Source organism: Stegodyphus dumicola, chromosome 3 (assembly GCF_044657685.1).
Source record: "Stegodyphus dumicola isolate Sdum_Otavi_A_Nest chromosome 3, ASM4465768v1".
NCBI classification, from domain to species: domain Eukaryota; kingdom Metazoa; phylum Arthropoda; class Arachnida; order Araneae; family Eresidae; genus Stegodyphus; species Stegodyphus dumicola.
The window spans coordinates 37,539,732-37,555,966 of NC_140770.1; the positions used below are offsets into that span (position 1 = coordinate 37,539,732).

The following is a 16,235-nucleotide window of genomic DNA, read 5'->3' on the forward strand; positions in this document are numbered from 1 at the left end:
TAACATTTGAATTCCTCGGTGAGATGCTGCAAATGATTTGATATTTTATTCTTAATATCAATATCATTAAAAACCTCCTTAAAGCGCCCTTCTTTCAGGATTCCAAATAATTTGGGAAAGCAGGAATAATTACAAGCTAAAGTTTTATGCTCCCAGAGTTGCAACTTATCAGCATATACTGTGATGGCATCCCGATGATAATTTATGCTCGAATCTTCAACTCGTGATTTCAGGTTCCATCAGCTCAACAAATCGAAAATATCTGATAGATAAGCCAATAGAACTTGAACACCTGGCTTTCAGAATTCCACATACAATTCAATTTTATTTTGAAGTTCCAAAAACTGAATCACTTCATTTCAAAGTTCAAATAATCTTGCTAACATATTTCCTTTTTTAAAAGCCAATGCATTTCTACATGAATTAGCAGTGTTTAATGCTCTTCTTCCTAAATCTTCACAAAGGGTCGTAAAAAGTCAAGTATTTAAAGTACTCTTTTTAACACGATTAACAATTTTGATGCATAATTTTAAGACATCGTTGAGTTCGTCTGGAACTGTAACATGAGGATTTTTTTTTTCCTCTGATCATCTGTACTAGATCCAAGCATTAACAGAATGCCGTCTATGCATACACCTATCAAATTTTGCCATAACAGTTCATATTTGCAAAAGGATTCAGAGATTGCTGCCATTATATGAATTGCTTTTGAAGTAGTCGTTAACTCTGTAGACAACAGCATCTCGGCTTTAATTGTTGCATTTTATATGAACCGAACGAAAGCTAACAGTTGACATCTTGCAATATCTGTACTCTTGTCCAACTGTATTGCGAAAAACATTTGATTCTTTCAAGGTTGCACTACTATGACTTTTCTTAGCCTTTGCGATGAGTATGGATAACTCATACGAAACTTTGAGCAATTTTTCAGATAACTAAGCAAAGGATTACAGTTTTATCCAGTTTCAAACTCTTCAAATTTGCACAATTGGCAGCAAAAAAGTCCAGTCCCTATTGCAAGTGAATGTTCGGTTACATTTTCTATTATTGTTTCCTTTTAATGTTCATGGAATCCAAACTAAAGATGAGATAATAATATCCCTGTGTTCTGGAAAGATCAAACAGGAGTTATATTTTTTAGATAAATAACATTAGGTTTATCTTACAATGTTCTCATATTGTAAGATAAACCTAAATTCAAACAATTCTGCAATTTTAATCATCAATAATTGTTCTCATATTGTAAGATAACAATTCAGCAATTTTAATCATTTGTCAGACTAGTTGACTTAAATAGCTGAGAATTAAGCAGATGATTTTTAATTTTGCATTATTCTGGCCGAAACCGTTATTCCAAATGCATTGTATTGCATGATAACATATCTTCCCATTGGTTAATAACCATTTCATACAGCCGCTTCTGTCCGAAAATATGTTTGCACAGTCAGTCATCCCGCATGTTCTTCAGATTTGTCTTCTTGCAATTATTTTTGCTTCTCCTATTCTTTTCCTCTCAAAAAAAAAAAAAAAAAAAAAAAAATCTTTCTTACTTTTTTTGACATAAAAGGAATGCGACATCTACTGTCAAAGCCATGCTAAAAAGAGACCTTTACAAACCTTCTCATTATGACAGAAATCTGCATCAATATATGCCCTAACATTTATGTTTTTTAAATATACTCTACTTAATTATCATACTGTGAATATGCACTAAAACATTGATTACTTCAACTTCAGTTAGTCGAAATTTTCAGTGCAATGGTTTTTGGAACTAGGATTCAAAAATTAAGCCAAAGTGAATATTGAAACATAGTACTAGATATTAATCATAATCCAAAATCGAATTTTTAATACTTTAATAAGGGATGCATTCCTTTACATTTGACTTATTCAAATTTGACTAATTGATTTGATCTGATTTGACTAATTTGTTTGATCTGATTTTTATCTTTTGTTATAAAAGTGAAAATTCTATGCACGATTGCACTCAATTTTAAGTTTGGATCACTAGATGGGATAGAGTAATCGCTGGGTTCTATTGACAAACAGAGTTTGTGAGACTCCCTTGTTATTTGATAAACAGGTTTTTAACTCATCAGCTCACCAATTGAGCTTTACTTTATCAACTAAACTGGCTAAAAAACAAAAAGCAGTCTACCTGAAAGCTACAAGAAAATTTTTCCTGTGCTTCACTGTACTACTTCTTTTAATACATCCCGTTTTCAAATGTATCATAGCATATACTGGGTCACAACTTGTTCTTTAGAAAGAAGTATAGTTCAAATAAATAAAATCAAATTCCAAAAATGTTTATATTAATAAATGTAATTAAAGCATCCAAGCCGAATGAATAAATAGAAATATTAAAATTACTATCTGAAGAAATACAGTCAAATGTCGTTAATCCGGACTCGTCGGGACTTCAGCGATTCCGGATTATCGATTTTTCCAGATTATAGATCATCAGTTTAAATCTGGTAAGGTGGCATGCAGAAATTATAAAATTAAAAATATGAAACCGTAATTTATGAAATAAAGAACAATTATGATCTAAAGAGTATCAAAATTTACAAACAAAAAAAAAAAGGCTTAATATTTATTTGTTTACTTTATTAAAAATTTCTTTCAATGTAAGTTGTTTAACTTTGTTTTATGTGATAATACTTTCTCTTTAATTCTATAAACAGACATAATTTCTTCAGTTACAAAGTTCCACTGTTCAAACCCTATAACAGCGGAATAATTTGCTGTGTCGAGAATACCGACTAATTTGTCAATCGAAATTTTTTCGTTTTCAATAACCTCTGTGTCACTTTCTTCAATATCGGAAGCGAATTATAATGACGAGGAATTTGATTTAAATAATATCAAAGACGGAGTACAACGAGATGAAATACTACATTTAGTAAGGAATTATATGAGCCAGATAAAATAAAAACATCTGCCCTGAAGATAAGGATAGCGCTGACATATCAATTTCCAATTCATTGCACTTCGCGGCATTTCCCCCCCTCCCCGCCGCAGAGCAGCATGAAATTGATAAACAGATTTCGGAATGGTTAGAGAAACGAAGGATATGCCTTTATCCATTTTTTGCAGCAATTCCACTTTTTGTTTGATGGATATCGAAATATACTTTTGCTTTGTAGATCCTTTGGAAGCTCCAGCATCGGAAATTCTATTTGACATAATCGAAAGTTCAAGCTTACTTTTATAAAATTGCTCTAACAGTCTGCCAAAAATAATAAGCCGGATCCAATTTGAAGATTAAGGAACAACGCAATCTGCAACATTAACTGAAATAGATAATTAGATAATTTTAGCTTATACCGTCTGTTATACATTAAACAAACATGCATAAAAGTATTATGCGCATGCATATGCGCAGCCGTAAAGGTCTTACGCGCATGCGTAAACACCTATGCGCATGCATCAACGCGATGCATGCACATAAAGTTTGTAGATTTGATGTCCGGATTATAGATCATTCCGGATTATGGGTGTCCGAATTAACGACTTTTGACTGTATTAAAAGTTAATCATGATATATATATCTACTTTAATCACCTACAATCCACCGCTCTGCCAACTGAGCTGTCGATGGATAGATATATATATATATATCTGCCCGCTTACATGTAGACTCTGCCTCCTTGTTGAAGTGTAATTTCATATCATCTATAATCCACTTAACCCTTTACAGCGTCATAACGTTTACTATTTTCTAGATGTCAGCAGGTCTATCTGACGGTCTGTCTGATGGTTCTTCATAACACCTCCTGTGCGCATCATGTTTAAGATTGAATTGATGAAGCCGTGTTGAATAGTCACCAAATATTTAACTTGATACATTGATTTATAAATTAAGTAACAAAATTGTCTATTACTGTCTGTTTTGGTATATGGTCATCCTTTTATTTTATCTGTTACACTTAGAATTTCAGATATATTCATTCATACAACAGGTTTAAATACTTATCTAAAAATAATTTTAAAATATTTTTTCCACATTTAGAAACTGGCTACAGATATATGGGAGACAAATCTATTTATACAATCAGTTTTTTTTTTTTTTTTTTTAATCAATTTAAAATATTTCAGATACACTCTGTGGTGTTTGGGTTTGAAAATATGGTTTCGAGATTTAACAATAATTCGAAATAAAAATTAATTTCTAATAAAAAATTATTTAAATTATATTTCTGGTCTTTCATGTTTACCTTTCCTTGTATATTAAAAATAAAGTGACATTTATCAAACTATGAAAGATTACAATATTTTTGTGGATTTCAAATGGATTTTTTTTTTATTAAAGATTTTCAAGCTAAATATCATACAAACACACTCTTAATACTACCAGCTACAATCTGTTTCAATATTTGCCAGAAAATATAAAGTCACTAACATGAGATAAAGTTTTTACCGCATAAACACCTATGGTGCACTAATAAAAAAACTCGCTATATACTGTATATACATCTGACAAAATATCGAACTTTTTGTTTCTAGATATTAGATGATTTCTTTAAAATGAAACCCTCTGTATATAAATGTAAAATATCCTTTCTAGATGCTTGTATATTTGAGAATATGTGTACCAAACTTAGTACAGTTTTTAGCCAGTCAAAATTTGGCATTCAGAAGAGCTAGTACAAAGATGTATCATGGAGATTACGATAATTTTTTAAAGGCAGTGGAGATGTTGGCCAAATTTGATCCAGTTATTTCAGAACACCTTAATAATGTCAGTAAATGCAAAGATAACAAAAAACTTATTCCACACTACTTAAAGCAGCATTTTCAAAATGAAATAATTAACAATTTTTTAAAATAATAAATTTAATAATATTTATATAAATGATTTTGTAATTAAGTTAAAAAACATTAAATGTATTAATGTCTGAATGTTCACAGACAATGTTGTTATTTGGACAAAAGCAGAAAATACGAAGACCAAAGGAAAAAACTTGAAACTGTAATGAATAATGCACTTGAAGTCCAGCAGACCTGGTCTAAAGAAAACAATATGACTATAAATAAAAACAAAACAGTTTACCAATTCTTCTCTTTGAGACACATGTATACAGACTTTGAATTAAAAATAGACAATGCTACTCTTCAAAAAAGCACTAGTAGCACTTATCTAGGTGTAGTACTGTACAACAAATTAAACTTTACTAATCATGTGAATACTATAGAAAAAGTAGAGAAAAGATCCTCAATTTCGATAAGATTAGCAGGTACCAAACGGGGAAGCTCACAGACTACCCTAAATAAAACTTACAACACTTATGTTAAACCTATTTTCAAATATAGAAATGAGGGGTTAATCTCTACCACACAAGGGAAGATCGACTCTCTGGAAAGAGGCCAAAGCAAAGCTCTCCGAATTATCACAGAAGCAGTGAAAACTACCCCGTTACAGCAATGCAAAGCAGCTTTTTTCAACACGTTTCCTTTTCATTTTAGAATTTTTGGATTTAATTAAGGATTTCTGTTATTCTAAGAAAACTAAATGCATTTAGAATGTATAGAAAAAGTGGGAGTATTCGGTTTTGAGGGCCGTAAAAAATTGCCAATGCTGCCAAAAATAATTGCGGCAACCCGTATAATAGTAAATAACCATCTAAGATTGATGTTTTAATTTAGATGAAAGGTTAATTTCATATAATACTTTTTTATTGTTATAATTTATATGAAAAAGGCTAAACATGACTGAATGGAAGCAAAAGAGTAAATAACTATTTCAGATTATTATTATAATTTATATAAAAATTGCTAAACATAACTGAATGGACGCCTGCATCGCTATTTCGGCTTATCGCTAGAGCATAATTTCATCTCGCTGGTTGTTCAAACATAATTTTCTATAATGAATGATGCCTTTTCTTTGAAAAAATTCTTCGTAAAGTGCAGAATCGCCCACATATTTGTTTGCCGCTTTTTACAAGGGTAAAAACAATTGGATTTTTGTCAATTTTCTTTTACTTTTTAAGTGAAAATAGATCGATGTGTACATAGATAAAGTCAAGGGTGTGCGCAGTGCCATTTTTGTGCAATTCTATGATTTTTTTTAAGTGAAGATAGATCGATGTGCACATGGATACCGAGTATGTGCAATTCTTAAAAACGCGTCAAGCAGTGGTGATTCTGCACTTTACCCAAAATTCTATTGTCGACTTTTCATCATGGGCAATTCCTAAATTGTTAAAGCCATAGGATATCAAAAAAGGATTTAAAAATTAAACTAGTATTTCAATGGTATACTAGTTTAATTAAACTAGTATATATAAGAAATATAGAACTGTATAAACTTACGCAATTTGAAATCAGCGCGTACCTAGATTTGGCACGTTGTTAAATCGGTACATTTGCTAGATTTGGCGCTTTTGTGCATAATACATTTTCGCTGCAATTTTTTTACGGCCCTCAAAACAGAATAGTACCGAAAAAGCTGCTAATTTTATTTCCTTATCAAAATTCAGAGTAAATATGAAATATATATGGTAAAGCCTGGTTACACAGCTGGTATGGCAGAATTTTTAGAACTTAGTGACACACTGAGCAACAAAATCCAGAAATGTCATAACTTTTAGGATTTAGAGCAGGCACTGGAAGCAAAAGTTAGAAAGGCACTTGGTAGCAGAATTTAGGATCCACACGAGATTGCATCTGGTGGTAAACCGTCTAGTGCCAGCTTTGTATGATGGATTAAGGCATATTAGATGAATCTTTTAAATTGTCAGTTTTCAATTTCTTTATTAATAAAAAATTCCTTTCTATAATGCCTTTTCACGAGATAAGATTAGAAGCATTTTTGACATTTTCCATGCTTATGTTTAGTGAAAAGTAGAGAAAATAAAGGGAAGATAAACACGTTAAGAAAAAGATTCTAGTACCAGAAGTAAAACATTCAAATAATATGTTTTCGTTGTCCTTCCAGACATTCTCCAAAAAGTAAGAAATTCATCGCAAACTTTCTGTGAAATACATCCATTAATACCATGGAGAGATTCTTCATTTAGTCACATATTTCTGAAATCTTCTAGAATCGCGAGTCTATAAAACTTGCCTTCAAATCCTTCTAAATTTTCCAAGCTGCAGTTTCTAAAACATTATCCCTACCAATTATGTAATAGCAAAAAGTTAGAAATATTTTGAAAAAAGGGAAAAAAAGGAAAAAGCATAAAATTAACTTTATAGAGAAAAATGATGCATATTCTAAGACAAAATTACATGGGAAAAACTCTGACTATGAAAAAATTAAAAAAGACTTTTAAATTAATTATAAATTTTGCTTTTAGTAAGAACTGTTTCGTAAATTGTGCTTTATAGCACCTTGTTTATTTTTCAGATTCAAAATTTTGTATAAGGAGTTGACTAAATGGAACTTTATAACATGATAGTGAAAAATTAAAATGTTTTGTTTTAATGTTATTTTTTAAATATAATTTCAATATATTAACATTATTTTAATAAAACTTATCAATGCTACAATGTTTAAAAAAAAAAATCGTCGAAAAATTCCCAAACCTTAGAATTCAAAATTTTTCATACAAACTGATCTTAAAATTGCCAAAATGTTAATAAGTCTCCAAATTTAGAGCCGTTGAATAAAAGAATTCACATTACAAAAAACGAAAAGTTGTTTAAGAGCTCTTCATTAGAAAAAATGAATTTCGAAACACTTATGTTTCACTTCTTGCTTAGAAACTTGAGTATCCTACCATTTATATTAAAAATGGGAACAAATTAGAACCCATGGCCCCTTCAAAAGATAATCTCATATATGTCAGTGAATCATCAAAAATATTCCTCCAAAATGCTAATTCACACTCAAAATGGCAGTCGTAGAAACACAGAAATTTCAGATGATTAAAATTGAGGACCTTCTGCCGATTTTGGCCAAAATTAAGGCTTTTAAGGACCAAAAATCCTAAGGACTTTTAAGTACTCTTAAGGACTGTAGAACCCTGAGTACAGTAGGTTTGGTTTTAGGACTATCTGCCTAGGGGAAGAGATGCCTTTGTGTAGGACTTTCTAAGGGAAACTGACTCGTATACACGTTACACATGGGGAAAACCACAAAAAAGCCCATGTAGCCAGCCCGTTCGTGGCATTCGAACCTCGGACCGAAATACCAGTGTTCAGCGGCTTTCCCGCTCAGCCGCTGGTGGGCCCCTGAGTACAGTAGGAAGAAAGTATTGTGAAAGATATAGAAGGTATACAACTTTTTAATAAAATAACTTCATTCAAACATATTTTTCCAGGTAAAAAAATAACCAATTGAGATACTAGAAATTATAGTCAAAAATGAACTCATTCTCTGTTATCCAAATTTTGCTCTAGCAATAACAATTTTTTTTTTAACCTTACCTGTTTCTGCGGCTTCAGATGAAAGAAGTTTTAGTAAATTAAAAATTATTAAAAATTGCTTGAGAATTAATATGACACAAGAAAGGATTTCAGATTCAGCCATCATCTCTGAAATCCAAAATCTGTGAAAAAACTGATTTCATCGAAATTGTCAGATTTGTTTTTCGGAAATGTTATTTTATAGTTAATTATTAGGTAGTCTTTGTAGAAGGACTGATTTATATACTTTTCATTTCACGAGATTTATGATTTAGTACTTTTTTTAGTTAGATTATATTTGAGTAAATACCGTTGTTTTGCATTTCTAATTATAAAATGTCTATTTTTATTTTAAAGGTAATATTTTTGTTTGTTTATTATTTTGTTAAAGCATTTTGTCACTATTGTAACCTATTAGTTGGACAAAAAATCAAGCTTTGCCCTTCAAATTTTATTAATGTTTTACTTTTTATTGTTATACAAGTTGACGAGTTCATTAGGCCAACATTAGTATTAGTCAAAATATGAAAAATTCTCTAGAAAGGTGGCACATTGGGTCTTTGTACGCATGCAGCCAACACCCTAGGATTGGCCCTGTGTGACTTAATAGTGATTTAATTCTGTGGCGTTGACTGCTTCTACCCATTAGGCTTGCCCTGCTGGCTTCTACAAGCCACAGCCTTCCTCTGCATTTACGTTATATTGTGACCCATGAGGCTAGTTTAAATTATATTTTATTTTAAGCTCAACATTATTTGTTTAAATTAAGCCAGAAGTGTTGGCTTATGTAAACCCAAGTGGGAACAACTGTTAATTCTTTGTGATCAAATAAAAGGGCTATAAAAGAATAATAATAGAAGAAGGGTGGCTTTTTACACCCTTCTTCTGATTTTGTCTGCCTACCTTTAAAGGCCTGAGGAAAATTCCTCTACAGTCTTTCTAGAACTCACGAGTATATGCTACTGAAGCAAACAATACTCTATAAACTGAATGAAATAATTAAGAGGACATGTGACATCTTGACTGGTGAAATGCAACTATTTCGAGATACAATTTATTAGGGTATAACTTTTCTCAAAATTAAATTATATACAGTACAAAGTCTGTAATCCGGATGTCCATTATCTGGAATGATCTATAATCCGGACCTCAAAGCCACAAACTTACGCATGCGCGTTTGATGCATGTGACACATGCATACAAAGCCAGTAAAGTGTTTACCCATGTGTGCTTTCGATAGCGATAAAAGTAACTGAGAATGTTATTGAAAACGAACAAATTTCGATTGACAAGTTAGTCGGTATTCTCGACATAGCAATTACAGGACTTGAACAGTGGAACTTTAACCGAGCAAGAAATTATGGCTATTTATAGAATTAAAGAAAAATCATTAGCACAAAAAACGAAGCAACTTAAAGAACTTACATTGATAGAAATGTTTACTAAAGTAAACAAATAAATATTAAACCTTTTTTTTTTTTTTTTTTTTTTGTAAACTTTGATACCTGTTAGATCATAATTGCTCTTTATTTCATAACAGTTTCATATTTTTAATTGTATAATTTTTGCATGCTGTCTTAATCTTTAAATTGATGATCTATAATCTGGAATTGCCGAAGTCCCGACAAGTCCGGATTACGGACTTTGTACTGTACTTAGATTGTAGATAACTCATAAAATACAAATTAAATACTTAATATTTTTAAAAACAAACTATTAAATTTCAGACAATCTTGTGAGAGTGAGCTAGTTTGGTTCACTTTTCTTAAAAAATACTGCACTAAATTTCTTGAAATGTTGTACAAGAATTATAAAAATATTATTTGTAATATAAGCAACACTTTACTTAAAAAGAAAAGATATTAAAAATAAATTAGTGAAATGTTTCGAAAACCATAAAAAAATATGAAATTTTTAGAACATTTAATACTGATTGTAAATTTTATATTCGACACAGTTCCAAAGAAATTATTAAGATTGACAACTGTGGAAAATTTAAATCCTCCAGGTTGAACAGTTTTCAAGAAAATGTACCAAAAGTTATAAAACATTTTGAGAAAAACTGAAAATTATTTAAACATTAATAATTTATAAAAAAAAACAATTTTAATATTTTCCTGCACCATAATCATCTTAAACTGACATTTCTGTTTCAAACTGTTCTTGTTTTATAGACTTATTTTCCTTTCTAGCTATTTTAGATAGCTTTTGGAAGCGAGATGGGCCGCATGAATTCTGTGACAATCTATTTTTTAGAAAGACTTTATAATATAAAATCCTGGTTCCATTCCTAACAGTTTCATTCCTTTGTTGTCACTTTGTACACCATCAGTAAAATACATTACTGAATCTAACAAACCTAATTTTAATGTGATGAGACTATGCATGTCTCATCACATGAAAGATGCAATTATTAAAACTTTCATTTGGGTTTCGAGTTCTTTCATGAATGCACTTTGACAGCAGAGATTTTTAAACATGCTTTTAACAGCTAATAAAACAGATTCCAGCAAAGAATGTTTATGGGCATATTTTTTATGAGCTGATAAGGCTTCATTGTAGCTACACAAGAGATCCGTCTTTTTTAAACTGGTGGGCATGCCAGTGCTTGTTTATATTTTTTAATTGAAGATTTTGATCTTTTAAAACTTTGAAACACGGTAAAATTATACATTTTAGGAATCATCTCAGTCTTCTTTATTTTTTTAGCCCAAAATTGAAAATTATGTCCTCTTAATGCAGCAATAATTCAAAATTCTTCAAACTAATTGATAATATCACATTAATTCTGTGTGTATCAGATAATCCTTTTTTAAAATATAATATACAGTGTCTCACAAAAGTGATGAAACACTTGTGCTTTACAAAAGGAAACTATAGTAAAATAAATTTAAAAAACATGTAAAAATTTTTTGTGGGAGTGTTTCATACTTAAATTTAGTAACAATTATTATATAACATATATTTTCTCAAAATATTAAAATATTAATTTAATAAAAATACAATTGTTTAAGACGGAGCAAAAAATGGCTCACATAAGCGATGGGAAACTTACTTTCTATCAAAAATTTATTCAAAAATTTTAGTTTTTAAAAGGTTTTAATATTTTGTTGGATTTCCTTTTACTTTTAAAACATGATTTAATCTTCTTGGGATGGATTCGACTAATTTTTTTGTAATTTCTGGAGTGATTTTACCCTATTCTTCTTGAAGCACCGATTTTAATTGTTGTTTTGAAAAAATGGTGTGTTTGCGAATTCTTGATTCCAATTCTTGCCAAATATTCTGTATGGGATTTAAGTCTGGAGATTGTGGTGGTATTTTTATTATTTCAGGACAGTTATACAGCAGCCAGAGTCTAATGTTCAAAGCAGTGTGCTTGGGGTCATTGTCCTGGTAGAATTTAAAATCGTTATGAAGGTTCAATTTTCGTGCTGAAGATTTCAAATGTCAATATACTTGTACTGATCCATTATACTGTCAATAAAAACAAGATTACTAACTCCAGTGGACAACATACACCCCCATACCATAACTCCACCTCCACCATGTTTTACTGTTGGCACCAAGTTCTGTTTGTGAAATTCTTCCCTGGGTTTTCTCCACACCAAGATTCTACCGTAAGAACCAAATATATTAAATTTACTCTCATCAGCAAACATAGCTTCATTCCAGTAATCAGAATTCTTATTTATGTTGGATTTTGCGAAAGCCAGTCTGAGTTTTCTATTCTTTTCACTTACGAAGAATTTTTTTCCTGACTGCTCTACCGTAATATCCAGCAGATCGAATTACTCTTCTAATAGTCTCAGGATTAACCCATTAACCGCCAAAACTACAAGGAATGTTTCTTTTCTTTTGAAAATAATAACAAATATTAAATTAAGCATTTATAACATAAATTTACATTGAAAATTTAAAAAAATGCTCTTAACTGTGGAAAAAGCAAGTGTTGCGTTTGCGCAACGTCAGCGGAAAAAGACTACGGATGTTTAGTGAGTAGGATTGTACTCGTGTGATGTTTCTTTTGAGTGGAGCGCAGGATTACTTTTTAGCTGTATAGAAATCTACAAATCACTTTACTTGTAATTAATTTAATATTAAAATATACATTGTATTTCTTTTACAAATGCAGATTATTTCATTTGAAAGATTCAAGCATGAAAAGCATGATTACAATCATGATGTAAAGCTACATTACATACTTTGCATCTATAAACAGTCTAGCTATGGTACTCTTTACAACAAAGTCTCTTGTTATCAACAGACTTTACAATAAAATGTCTACCATCTCCATGCAATGGTTTTTGAATGCTGAATTTACTAGATCTTCCTGTTGCTGATCCATTTCTGGCTAATTCTACACTCTCAATAGCAGCTTGCAAAAGGAATAATGCATTCTCGCGTCCGAAATCTAAAAGAGTATATTTCCAGTAGTAAAAAGTGGTGATATTTAGTAAGTTTAGATACGGTCTCACCTCATATAATTTATCAGTATTGTCAATTTGACTAAAATGCAAATTCTGCTTCATATTCCTGTACTGCAAACGTGGTATCAATTCTCGTACAATAGGAATAGAAATGTCCTTATCAAAACACCAATATATTTTTTCTTGAGGTAGAGAATGATATCCTGTAAGCAATAATATTCCAATAAATCTTCTCATACATGCTTCAGATGCAATAAATTCTGCTTTTTTTTTTTTTTTTTTTTTTTTTTGCTAAGCGTACATATTTGTCTGTTCAACAAGAAGAGAGTAAATGTCTAAAAAACCAAAAAGAAAATCGAAAATCTGTGCACTAGTTTTACCTTGCGTTTTGTCTTTTATAATTTCTGTTCTATCTCTTTCTTCATGTTCTTCCTGAGACATAACTAACACTTCCTTTTTTATCCACTTCAAGATTTCAGTCTTCTGATTTTTAAACATTTTAGTATGACTATAACTGCTTTTAGAAGGCTGAAACTTACTTCTTACGTGAATTTCAACTTCCCCAGCAGTATCATTTGGTAAAATATCATTATCGTTATTTAAAACATTGCCATTCCTTTCTGCTTCATCACCAGCCTCTGCAATTTCTAGGGAAACAACAATATCAGTTGCATTCTGGTCATTATTAACATTATCATCATCTATTTTTTCATCAAAAAATCTTTTAATGGCTTCTTCTAATGTAAGATACCTCGTTCTAGGCATTTTTAAACAACCAGAACATCGAAAGGAATGAGTGAAAAAGGAGATTGACTACCCGTTTCCTGCTGACGTTGCGTCAATGCAACACCTGTTTTGCCTTTTTACTCAACACAAATATAAACATCTGACTGATGTAAAGTTCTGATAAACGGTGACCTTGACTAAAAATAGATCACTCATAAAGACGGCGATTCTTTCGTTAAATATTTTCAGCAAAAATACTCGGTCGAAAATTTTGCTTAAATTTTGCTTTAAGTACGAGATTAATTATTATAAACGAAATGATTGTTGAAGGCAAATATTTTTTTACAGAAATAATCTTCATAATATTCCCTACACAAAATCATCTGCTGGTATAAAATATCTTAGGTAGTTATATTTATATACGCATTTATTTTGACCGTTGCGTCAACGCAACACCAGCAGCTAATGGGTTAACAATTACTCCATATAATGCTTGTAAATCAGCAGCAACTTTAGGAGCACTCATTCTTGGATTTTTTTTAATATTTCGAACGATAATTCGCTTTATTCCATTGGATAGCTTTGATGTTCGGCCAGATCTTCTTTTATCCTGAATCATATGATTCTTTTTATATCGTTTAATGATATTGTAAACTGCTGAATGACTCAAGTTAACTGGTTTCAGAAGTTTCTCTAATAGATTTTCCACGTTCAATATGCAAATTAATAACTAATTTTCGAATTTCAGGCAAAGTTTCTTTTCGTTTAGCATTCATAGCTGCACAGAGCTAAAAAACACAAAAATTCCAAAACAAAATGGAGAGAAATACTGCAGACGATTTTATAAATTATTGCGAATTGCTTTTGAGTAAAAATAAAAAACCCAAAAAATATTCTTATTGTAGTACGTAGTAGTATCTAATGGTGTCCCATCACTTATGTGAACCATTTTTTACTCCGTTTTAAACAATTTTATTTTTATTAAATTAATATTTTGAGAAAATGTATGTTATGTAATAATTGTTACTAAATTTAAGTATGAAACACACCCACAAAAATTTTTACATTTTTTTAAAAATTTATTTTATTACAGTTTCCTTTTGTAAAGCACAAGTGTCCCATCACTTTTGTGAGACACTGCATTTCAAAATATATAGCCAAAGAACAGATTATAGCTCTTCCTTAATTTTTTTTCTATGTTTTATTTTCTAAATAATCTTAATAAATATGACTCCATGCTTATTTTAAGAAAAAAGTCCACTTCCCTCTTTTATATCATTAATTAATATGGCGTAATTATACATAATATAATAATGGTAGAAGTTTCAAAATTCTTAAATCTTGGAATTATACACTTGAAAAAGTACTTGAAAAAACGACGCTTCGGTATCGCTGAATAAATATTTATATCAAAGTTTCGATTTGCATTTAAAAATCGTATCAAATCATAGGCTTGGTGTACATCATTAGGGAATAGTAGAGAATATTTATATGGTACTTACAAGTGGAGAACGCTTGAAAGCAGTTTTATTTTGCTTCAAACTTTTATGAGTAGAATGTTCGACAGAAGCCATTTCTTCATTTAATTTGCTTTCGGATAGTACTCAGTAGCACAGATATCAGCTTCAGAACTACAATTGTACATAAATACATTTTATTCTCAAAGTACTTTACACAAAAATAACACACTTTTGTATTATTAAAAATAATTTATTAGTCGAAACTAATTCTTAGGACGAAAGGACTAAAAATAATAGTAATAATTCTCTTATTGTATGAAATTTCATAGATTGTTTCTAAAAGACTAAATACATTTAAATTGAATATAATCAGTTCAGAACTTTGACACATTCTTTTATAACGAATTCGTAATACATGATAAACAGTACTCATGAGAAGAACTCCTCAAAATTATTTTTCAAGTTAAAAAAAAAAAAGATTTCGAGTTACGGAACTTTAAAAATCACTTACAAAGTATTTAATTCTATCTATATAAAAATTTGTAGCGTAGTCTTACAATTTGATTTTGGTCTTTAGCGCCACCAGAAGTATGAAGTTGTTGTGTTGCCAAATTGAGCATACTTACTTGTTCAGTTTCAATAAAATAGGTTAGAATTTAATGAGTACTTATGACATCATAAAAATGAAGCGAAACAATGTCAACAATATGATATCACGACTTGGCCGCCATACAACGTACGGACTATAGTTACTAGAGATGTAGCCCTTTATATTAGTCTTAGTACAGACATGCTACGGATAAGATTATGAAACATATTCTTAAATAAAATTACACTAACTCTAATAGCAAATGTCAACGACCGTCGTTAAAATTTCAGTAATCCAGTCTATTTCTTCGTCAAATATTTCAGGGGGTGGAGGATAGTATTTCATGTTTCCCTTACGGAAAATTATTGCCTTGGTTTTACCAGTGTTAATTTTAATCCTCCAAAGGGGGGAGCCATTTTTCCAGTTTTATGAGATAGTTTTGGAGTTGGTTTCTTACGGCGATAACTGTGCAGGCTTTAGTAAGTATGGCGGTGTCATCGTCAAAGAGCGCAAGATGAACAGAAGGGTCTTTAGGGATGTCTTGTGTATAAATATTAGAAAGGTACGGCGAAATTGCCGACCCTTGTGGGACACCAGCTTTGATTAATCTGGTGTTTGAGTAAGCAGTACCGATTTTGATTCTGAATGTTCTGTCGCTGAGAAAAGAGGGAGAGT

The 16,235-nt window shown here is 30.7% G+C and overlaps 1 protein-coding gene across 2 annotated transcripts in view; it reads right to left on the minus strand.

Moving 5' to 3' along the window:
• Nucleotides 1-15,675, minus strand: part of Pask (PAS domain containing serine/threonine kinase) — a 117,128-nt gene extending 101,453 nt beyond the window's left edge. Inside the window, exons 1-2 of one of the 2 annotated variants that reach the window (XM_035362621.2) lie at nucleotides 15,529-15,675; nucleotides 15,014-15,142 (exon numbers count right to left, since the gene is read on the minus strand). In XM_035362621.2, coding sequence (XP_035218512.2) covers nucleotides 15,014-15,085 — 72 coding nt within the window. In that variant the 5' untranslated portion in view covers nucleotides 15,086-15,142; nucleotides 15,529-15,675. Of the gene's footprint in view, nucleotides 1-15,013; nucleotides 15,143-15,482 lie in introns of both variants that reach the window. The other variant, XM_035362620.2, reaches the window with a different exon arrangement.
• Between the last annotated feature and the right edge of the window lie 560 nt (nucleotides 15,676-16,235).